Source organism: Trachymyrmex septentrionalis, unplaced genomic scaffold (assembly GCF_001594115.1).
Source record: "Trachymyrmex septentrionalis isolate Tsep2-gDNA-1 unplaced genomic scaffold, Tsep1.0 scaffold110, whole genome shotgun sequence".
Taxonomy (NCBI): Eukaryota; Metazoa; Arthropoda; class Insecta; order Hymenoptera; family Formicidae; genus Trachymyrmex; species Trachymyrmex septentrionalis.
This window is the reverse complement of record NW_017304229.1, coordinates 125915-136611: the sequence shown is the minus strand read 5'-3', so window position 1 is coordinate 136611 and position 10697 is coordinate 125915. Positions and strand designations below refer to the sequence as shown.

Sequence of the window (10697 nt, the reverse complement as noted above, 5' to 3'; positions counted from 1 at the left end):
AATATTCCTACGACTTTTGATTACTGAGTTATCGCGGATTAAATAAAAGAATTATTTTGACTTTAATTGCTCATAACTCCATTAAAAATTGTCGTATCGTATAATTTAAAAAAGAGATTTTTAAAGCTGAAACTTTACTCTATCAAGATATATTTATATTGTTGGTAAAAAAGTAATTGCGGTTTTTACTGATAGATGTCTTTTAAAAATACGCGATGACTTTTTATTACACCTAATATATATATATATATATATTAGATTATATTAACATATAAAAGATTATATGTTAAAGACCAAATAAATCAATGAAAATAGATATGACATGAATTTTCTTGGAATATTATAAATAGATTATTATTAAGTTTCCAATTATAATCAACTGCATATTTTATATAGCACCACATATTGTTATTAATTTCTTTATTGAGATAGAAACATTTTTTTAAATTTATATATTTACCTTATGAAACAGGTGACAATACTTCAGCTTAAGTGTATATCCTATAACTTCTTTAAGACCTTCTAAACACAACATATCTGCTAATGTAGCTAGTTCAACAATACTTATAGAATCCGGTATATTACTTTCTCCACTGTAGATATGACATAATGCAAAATGAACTGCATTATAGGAATACCTAAAATAAAAGAAATATTAAAAATATTAAGAAATATAAAGAAGTATAATATTAATAAAAAAAAATATCAAATAGATTCATAATGTTAAAATAATACATTCAAAAATACATTCATGTAAATATATCCAATAATAAAATGTGTTATATACAATATGTGTGTTATATACAATATATTTTTTAAATATTAAACATATCGAGTATGAAATGTATAAATAACAACTCTTTATCGTAATTCAGTGTTCGCAAAGATTGCACATTTCAGGCTGATTTCGGTGAGCGATCCCCATCGCTCGAAGGCTCGGCGGCCGAGCCGCGAGCGCCCACGTGACGCTCTGGCTCAGGAGCGTCCTTGTATACTAGAAATATACTGAGAGCGCATCTTCCGCTAAATTATTATTGAAACATGTTTTTTTTATTAAATAACTTATTTCTATTAACAAAAAAATTTCTATTGCTAATTTATTCATTGTTCCTTAATGATATACTTATATCTTAATGTAGTTTTCTACATTACATAATTATGCTAACGTACATTTCGACAATATTTTTCCACATCACCCGTGAAATAAGATGCGTTTTTTTTTAATGTGGTTTCCCCAGTAGGCTTATTCCACAAAAAGAAGAATTGAAAAGAAAAATCTGAATTATATATCGTATAATACGATATATAATTTGGCTTTTTTGTCAAGCCACATTCTAGTATTTAATTCTTCTTTTTGTGGAATAGGCCTACTGGGGAAATCATATTAAAAAAAAAACGCATCTTACGATAGTACCTCACGAGTGATATGGAAAGCTATTGTCGAAATGTACGTTAGCATAATTATGTAATGTATTAGAAAACTACGTTAAGATATAAGTATATCATTAAAGAACAATGAATAAATTAACAATAGAAAATTTTATGTTAATAGAAATAAATTATTTAATAAAAAACATGTTTCAATAATAATTTGGCGGAAGATGTGCTAGTATATTTCTGGTAAGGGACGTTTCCTGAGCCAGAGCGTCACATGAGCGCTTGGCAGTTCGACCGCCGAGCCTCGAGCGGTGATGGGAGGCGCTTGCTAAAATCAGCCCGAAATGTGCAAATCTTTGCAAACACTGTCGTAGTTTACACAATCTTTTAGAAAATGCTATATGTTTATGTCTGAATGCATACCCTTGTAGAGAAATAACATTGCCCGCACTTTCGATCCATCCGCCACTTAAAATTGCGGCAAAATATTGGCAACGAGAACTTAATATACATTTATGTGCTCTTATATGCTGGCCAGCTACATCTATTGTAACATCAGGATTGATTTCTTCCAAAAACATCCTTAACAAATCCTCACCTAGTCTATTGTATGGTTTTGCACCAGCTATGCTTGATGTTTCAGTTTCTTCCGTGCTACCTTCTGTAATCAGCATTTTTTTTTAAAGAAAAATGTTATTTTGTTTTTAAATATAGTCGCAGCCTTTCTAATGTTGAAATTGAAAGATTTTGTCACATTATAATAAAGAGATGAAAAAATTGATTATTAAATTATACAGGGTGTCCCGTCACCTACCGCACCGTAGTTTACGCATTTAAATGTGAATGTCATTTTTGCGTTATACTGTGGAACGAAATGTTAACCATACCTAAATATGCGAACTTTAGGCGATATAATTCGCTACTTTTAAATGCTTATAATTCAAAAACTATTATAGCTTCGATATTTTGGTATATAACTTTCAAAATGACTTCTGGAATCTGCCATTAGCAGGTGGTGCGATAGATCTGGAACGCCCTGCCTATGATTAATCCTTAAATGGCACACATATTTTCAGTACGTTTAAACGGCACACATGAGTCATTTGTGTCAGACCTAATTTTGAGACTCTTAAAGTGCTCGAAAAATTCTTTTAAAATTTACATATATTCCTTAAGGTCTCTACTAAATTATTCTGTTATGTAGATATTGGAAAAAAAATGTAGAAAAATTATAAAAATTACTTTCTGCATCAGAAAAAGAAAATTATTATAGGTCTTTTCTGTAACTGAACTAGTGTACACTTTTGGAATTAAAAATGAGATATGTACAATATATTGTATATATACTTATCGAAAGCAAGAAAGAGAATTCCAGTGCAGTCTAGTGCAGGAACAGAAAAGAGACCAATGAAAAACGTACGGACACGAATAATGTCCTACTATATGTGTTGTTTAAGGGTTAAAGCTTTATAATTTTTGCTACGCTACTGTTCATATCGATTCAAATTCTAAACGATACACATACCCGCTCCAGAACGTCCCATACTGCTTTGCATGCTGCTAAGATCAGATTCGGAAATAATCCCTTCGGCTTCGCAATCACCGGTCAAATCTTCTAATGGAGACTTTTGTTTGGATGGAAGCGACGTGCTCATAACGGAAGCGAGCTTCTTAGAAACTGGTTTAATTGGGCCACTATTCCTTGTTATCGTCAATTTGCTCTCTATCCACGATGTTTCCGGAATACTGTTGCTCATACGATACGTGCTTCTGTCATCCTTCACTGTTAGCATATCCGACGCATGATTAGCCGTTGGCGTTTTATCCAAATCCGACAGACGTACAAAATTGGAAGTATTTGTTTTATCAGAATCTGAATGCAAATTGTTTAAATTACGACTGGATAACTTCTCGGTTTTCTTCAACACATGGCAATCGTATGTGCGATCTGCATCGTTATATTCTGGCTCCTTCAATTCGCATTCGATTTTTTTTATAGTTTCACTCAATGATTTGCAAGTTTCCGATATCTTACTGCTATTTCCTGTTGCAGCAACTAGTTGCGATCTATCATTAACACCTGACTTTAGTAAATCAGTAAATTCGTAATAATGGTTATCACTATCTGGGGAAGGCCCGCTGCCACTGCTGATATCAAATGTTTCACTTTTACGAGTGTGACCTTCTGTGCTCTCTGTACAAGTCTTTTCCCAAGCAGAGATCTCCGAAAGATCATCCTCATACGCTTTCACCTCATTGATTTCCAAATTCTCCATTTGACCGGAAATTATATTTTTGTATTCGTGATGATTCACGCGCAGTTGTTCATTTGCGATCTCAACATGAGAATTTGGTGGAGTATCCTTTACGTCAAATTCGAATACATCCTCGGACGATGTGTCCATATTGTTTGAGTTGTTCTCACGTTCCTGTAGTGTCTTAAAACTTTTATGGTTGTAAGAATCCGCTTTAGTCGCATCGCTTAGCGAGTGACTAGACGAACTCGTCTTAGTTTGGGATTGTTTTGTAATGCCACGACTATCCATCGATATACTGTGTGCACGTTTGTGTTCTCTTCTAAACATAAGCTCTTTTGCTACGCAGCCATTACTATTATTTATCGGTAGCGTTTTATCAACATTCCACGAGTGCCGCTTAAGCGTTGGTCGCGAAGTAGACAGCGTCCGTCTTCTCACCACGGGAGAATCGGATTCTATAAACATAAAGACGCTAGGCTTCGTTTTTTCTTTCTTTTGTTCTTGCGGCAACTGGTTATCTCCTGCGTTACTGTTATCTCTAGAGCTACTATCATCTGTCTTAATATCCGTTAACTTATTAGGTATAGTCGAAAAGCTTCGCCTATGCGTCGGAGCTATAACTACAGTATCTCCAGTCTCGCGCGTATCATTCAAATTGATAAACATTGAAAAGATGTTTTTCTTCTCACCTTCGTTAGAAATATTGTTTTTCGCGTCTGCGTTTTGTTTCTCGGATGACTTGATTTTACCACTATTATTCTTGTCAGAAATATCTACATAAAATTCGCAATAAGGTTTGTCGTTACTATCATGTTCCTTCCTCTCAAGTGAGTGATCACGTTTGTTGGGTTCATCATCGTTCACATCCTTTAGGTTGACAAAAAAACCTAAACTACCATGTTTTTCACAATTACTCGACTTTTGTTTGAGTTTTCTTTCGGAAGTGGAAAAGCTTTGTGACATGCTTCGTGAATTGTTTTGAGATTTGGATTCTTCCTTATTACAATCACTCATGTCAACTATCCAGGCAGTCATAGAGGAAGACATTCTAGAGGATTTAATTTTGATTTCAGGTTTGTTCATGATCACGGAGCCACCCGACACAATTGGTGTGGATTCTGTTTTGCGTCGCACTGTAGGACTATCGGAAGATTTCGAATAATCCGAAGTGCTAACACCACCAGAAATGATCGGAGTAGCTTCATCTCGTTTATTTCTCTTTACAGACCCCGTTCGATCACCTTTCTCTAAGATAGAGTCTAAGGTAATTGGCAAGCTATTACTACAATGATTCGATGCATCGTCCGAATCCATGCTACAATTCATGATAGATTTGTCGCTGGCACTTTTAATAACTGGATAAACCGCGCAAGACTTACTGAGACTGGATCGTAAATAATTGGTTTGTGTTTGCGTTTGATTAATCTCATACTCACGACTGTCTAATAAATATGACATCGAATGCTGAGTATTAATGGCGATTTGTACATCAGGTGTAAACGTAATCGATGGTTCAGTAATCGAAGGAACTACAGAATCGGAAGGTACGTTGCAAATGGAATCTCCGTCTACACGGTGTCCAGAGTATTGTGGAATGGCGCTTTGAAAAACAAGGCTACCTTGCATACGTTCATACTCTTGTCTCAAAACAGATAATTTCTCATCGGTAGAATCAAGTTCGAACGTATTTCTTCTGATAAGCGATGGTCGCTTGTCGTCAGTGGCACTCGTGACTTTCTCATTTTCATTTCCTGTTGTCTCGTGTTTATTTATATTTGACGTTTCTGTTTTCTCTTCTTGATTATTTAATTTCGTATTATTATCAGGACACGGGGAAGGATGTGCGCTCTCCCCACTGTCCGCCTCTTTGATCTCTACAGCCAATGACTCTTTCTCTGTCGGTTTATTCGTCTCTATCTTTTCCTCTGATGCAGAATCTGATGCCTCTATCCGTTTTATTTTACGCGATTCTGGGAATGGTTGCAAGTATTCGGTGAGTTTCAATTCTCTTTCAAATTCTGCCACTCGTTCATGACCAGTCTGTAAAGACGATGTCTTAAGTGGTGTAAACTTACACGATTGTTCTTCTACTGCATTAGCTGATTTGTTCACCGTACAATCCGTATAATTTGAGGAAAATGTTAAATATGATGATGTACTATCATTGCCGTACTGGTTCTTTGTTACATTAGTAGACACAATATCCACTTCGTCATTCAAAGTAGATGCATCGATAAAGTAATAACCGCTTGTGGAAGAATTGTTACGACTAGTTGCATTGGTCAAACGAGAATGATCGGATTCTCCGCTCGTTTCAGCTGTTATGCTTTTCGAGTCCTCGGTCTCAGACTGTGTTTTCCATTCTAATTTACACTTTGTAGAAATTTCTTTATCAATCGCAAAAGAAATGGGCTCGATAAATTCAAAAGATTCGTTTTCATCGCTGCCACAATCCGATTCATAGAATGGTTCATTTAACATACGACTTTCGTACTGAAGAATCTCTTCGGCATTTAGCTTCTCCTGAACGTTTTCCGTCCTGTCTGTAAGCTGATGATCTGTTTCTAGAGATGAGTATGCTATACTATGATCATTCGACACTGATTGGATTGTGTTCTTTTCATGATAATTACTATTATTGAGTGACTTGCAGTGATCATTGTATAACGAAAGTGTCTTATGATCGCTCTTGTTGCGTATTTGCTCAGCACATATTCGATTCAAATCATCATCATCATTAGCAGAAGCATATTCTGCCGCTTGTGTCAAGTCCGTGCTCGAATTCTCTGATGTCGTATTATCGTGTGGACTTATTGAACCTGTCTCCAAACCAGAGTCAGCCATTTCTGATGCAGCAGGACTTGCATTCGCTATAGCATAATCCTGAAAATGCTGATGTATGTTACAATTCAACGTCAGACACTTCTCGCATATCCTGTAAATAATACAAATCTATAAAATGCGATAAAGAAAACTGATTTGTAAAATAAGTAATTTAACAAAAGAAAACACGAAAAATTTAAATTAATTAAAAACTATTACTTTAAAATCAAAGGCTGAACAAATATAATAAAATCTAAAATATAATATAATATAATATAATTTATTAATAAATCTAACCTATTATTATAATATGTATTGATATTAAATTCATTTAAAGATTGACATTTATAATTTGTACTCAAAATTATTTTCACCAACAATTGTTCTTCTTGAGTAAAGTCCAGGTTACTGTACAGAAGCCTGCAATCCATAAATAAGTATGATTAATATTAATAGAGGACAACGTAAATTAAATAAATATATAACATGCACATATGTACGCCGTTTATTTTAATATAATTATAAAAAAAATTTAAGCAATAGATATAAAATTTCAATTAATATGACAGAAATAGTTTAACATGCTTAATGTGTGGATTAAAAGGTAAGTACGTGCACAACAAATTCATACATGTTTACAATAAATATAACTACATCTCTAAAATCTCTTGCATAACACTCAGTGCAAAAGATCTTTTTTTTTTTAATAGAAAAAAAATGATATAACGTGTTGCATACGAAGCATTTATTCTTATTTTACTTAAAATAAATATCCATATACTTGACAAATAATCTTAAGCTATGTTAATATAAGATTACCACATTTTTTTTTATTGAATCTGAGGACAGTTTTCAATTTGTTTGCGAAATATGCTGCCATACGAAAAAAAGGTAATCGTAAAATTAAAGCGCTATTTAATATATTGTTTCATTTTGCTTAACAAACGGTACTAACATATGTATAAATAAACTGAAATTTATAGTATTAAAAATGTTTTCATCTGTTATTCTATAAATTACTGTCAATAGCTTATAAAAACTGTTTTACTATACAATGAAATAAGGAAGAACTACAATCGAATATCCAAGGAAAAAGGAAGTATGAGTAGGCCAAAGATAATATACATGGGATAGAACCAAAGACATTGTGTAATTATATTTTTTAACTGTTCATTTTATCGATTCAACTAATAAGCAATGCATTGTCAATAAAAGAATTATTGATAGATCAGAACATCAATAATAACAAAATTATTTTTTTTAATAAAGGAAAATCAGTAGATACAAGCTATCTATTCAGGCAATAATCACAGAATTATAATACTGGGCATATGTTGCTACTGTTTATCATTAAAACAAATTATAATGATTGTTTCTATGCTAATAAGTAAAAAATGACAAATTCCTGGAAAACTAGACATTTTGGGGACCAACTTTGCTCGGAGATGCATACCAGAGACTGTTCCCGGAAAATGGAGATCTTATGTTAATAAAAATATTGAGAAAATGATTTTATTTGTTACTGTAAAACAGAAAATGATAAAAGATTTTGAAGCATACACCAATCAATATATATCTAAGTATTTAGTTGCTGCCTGTTCAAGAAAGAATTAGACGTAAAAATGTACGATCTTGTGTAAAAATAAAAAAATAAATAGAAACATAATTTATCTAGACAAAAAAAGCATGAAAAGAATTATATTTTAATTTTAAATCACAACGCCAGTTTTTTAAGATTTGGGAGAATTTGGGGGGATTATTTGTTTCAGATTGATTGTGTGAATCCGATAATTTCATCGGCTCTCAATGTATGTCTGAAATATTAATTCAATTTAATTGAATGTATATTAAGATAGTAGTTCAACATCTTAACACTCTGACCGCGTTGGCGTTGTGATTTAAAATTATAATATTTATATTGACGGTCTTGTTTCCAATTGTTTCCAATAAATTATATTTTAATTGTCTCATTTTGCAAAGCTATATTAGATAAAACGCATGCAGACAGATGTAAATAACGAAAATATCTCTTCTCGATGATATTTTTGCTATATAATTTTTATATACCGGTAATTAATACAGTACTGCAATACCTTATAAAACTTTCAATCTGATGAAAAAGTTCGGCTTTATCAAGAATGCAATGGATCGTTTTGTTAGTGTAAACGAAATAAGGTTTGAGAACTTGATACAAGTATGGCGATCTTGTTCTAACAATACACTCATTTATATGTATTATTTTGTAACCATATATTATATTCAGATCACAATGCAAGGAATCCGTAAATATTCTATAATAAAAGAGAATTATTGCATTGTTCTTTTAAGTTCTAATGCATTTGCTTCTTTTTAGAGGTAGTATCAATTTTATTTTTTCGCATATGTAAAATAGTTAGAAATTACATTAATTCCACAAAAAAAATAAAAGATAAAATTGTGCAAAAAAGGATTGAGTGAAATAAAATGAATTAAAGAATTAATACACACACCTACACAATATGTGTGTCTATATAAGGTGTCTATAAAGTTACACCCAGGCCATATATCTCGGAAATGGCTTTAAATGTAGAAAAATATTTTAGATAAAGGTTATGATACATTAAGGGGGACATATAAAATATCGACTTGACCTTGAGTGACTTTCTCAAGGGTAGGTCAATGTAACTGTTGTTTTTTTAAATGATATTTCTCATTTTTTATTGCATATTCTTGTAGCTTACCTCAAGAGTTTTTCAAAACTATAACATTATAATAAAATATTTTTTCGTTAAATACTCTTTTGGAGTTTGAAAGTTACAGTACCGCCGGTATAAGCATTACTCAAAGTGTCCAACCAACGGCTAAAAATCTGAATCTTTTTCAGGATCATGACCTGGATAACATTTGTCAAGATCAAGGCCATGATGAGTGTATCTCTTATTTTCATTTTTACGTAAAATGAGAATTTTTAGCTAAATTAAATTTAATGCTTGGGTAATGCTAATACCGGCGGAACTGTAACTTTTAATCCCCATAACACAAAAAGCACTTAAAGAAAAAATATTTTATTATAGTATTTTGAAAAGTTCTCGAGGTAAGCTACAAGAGTATGCAATAAAAAAATGAAGGATTTCATTTAAAATAAGGGTCACATTGACTTAACCTTGAGAAGATCACTCAAGGTCAAGTCCATATTTTCGTTAAAAGTCCTCCTTAATGTCCTATAATTTTTGTTTGAAACATTTTTCCATATCTAAAGCCGTTTCTGAGATATATGACCTGGGTGAGACTTTATAAACATCCTGTAGAATATTTCAATCAAATATGAATAATTTTAAATTGCGCTAGTATATGTATATCAGATAATCTAATGTATACTGTATTTCATGACATTAAAAAAATTTCAAATGCTTTTTTTTATTATACGCTTTATAGCATAATCAATATGTTAAATTTTGTTAAATTAGAACATTTAATGTTTTCTTACCTCAGAATACTATCTTGCAAGAGGCTAATATTTTTGACAATAGTGCGATGTTGTTCCGCACTCTTCCGTTTCTTGAATTCATCACTCAGAGACAGTTCAAGCGTTCTAGAAAAATTACTATTGTGGCATCGCCACTGATGTATTTTGTCTAAATTTCCATTTTGCTCGCTGTTGTTCCTGCCTCCAGCCATGAGGCATATTTACTGACTCATATTTATTTGCCTTTAAAAATTACATAATACACATTTTATATTACACATAAGTATATGTATATGTTGTATAAATAAACAATTCTATCAGTCAATTTCTAAAGCAATCTTTCTTTACAACAGTTATAAGACATGTATTCTCTAATAACTAAAACAATTATTTAAATTTATTTACAGATTTTCAGTACATTAAGATCTTAAAATGATATCAATTGTGCGTATCAAATTATTAAATTTAAGCTTGTTAATTTAATTTATATTACTACAGTTTAGTTGCATTTCTAAGTCTGAAAAATCAATTTGGCGCACAGTTCAAATGACTACATATGTAGTATATAAATTCATGAAAACAATATTTAAGTACCTAATATCCAGTTTCAACCATTATAGAAATTATCTTAATAAATCGTTTATTAATTTAAAAAAAAATTATAAACATAAAAAATAACTTAAAAATAATTTAAAAAATAAACATAAACAGATAGTATTTAGAAAAAATTCAGTTAACTTGAAGTAAATTGTAAGATGCTTTTATTCATCAATAGTTAAATACATAATTCCTCT

At 31.8% G+C, this 10697-nt stretch overlaps 1 protein-coding gene across 3 annotated transcripts in view; it reads right to left on the bottom strand.

Moving 5' to 3' along the window:
* The window catches only part of LOC108751249, a 15244-nt gene that overhangs the window by 3468 nt on the left and 1079 nt on the right, over positions 1-10697 (bottom strand). Inside the window, exons 2-7 of one of the 3 annotated variants that reach the window (XM_018491352.1) lie at positions 9925-10146; positions 8552-8749; positions 6756-6878; positions 2903-6570; positions 1801-2038; positions 461-638 (exon numbers count right to left, since the gene is read on the bottom strand). In XM_018491352.1, coding sequence (XP_018346854.1) covers positions 461-638; positions 1801-2038; positions 2903-6570; positions 6756-6878; positions 8552-8749; positions 9925-10115 — 4596 coding nt within the window. In that variant the 5' untranslated portion in view covers positions 10116-10146. Of the gene's footprint in view, positions 1-460; positions 639-1800; positions 2039-2902; positions 6571-6755; positions 6879-8551; positions 8750-9924; positions 10147-10697 lie in introns of those variants that run through there. The other 2 variants (XM_018491338.1, XM_018491344.1) reach the window with 2 other exon arrangements.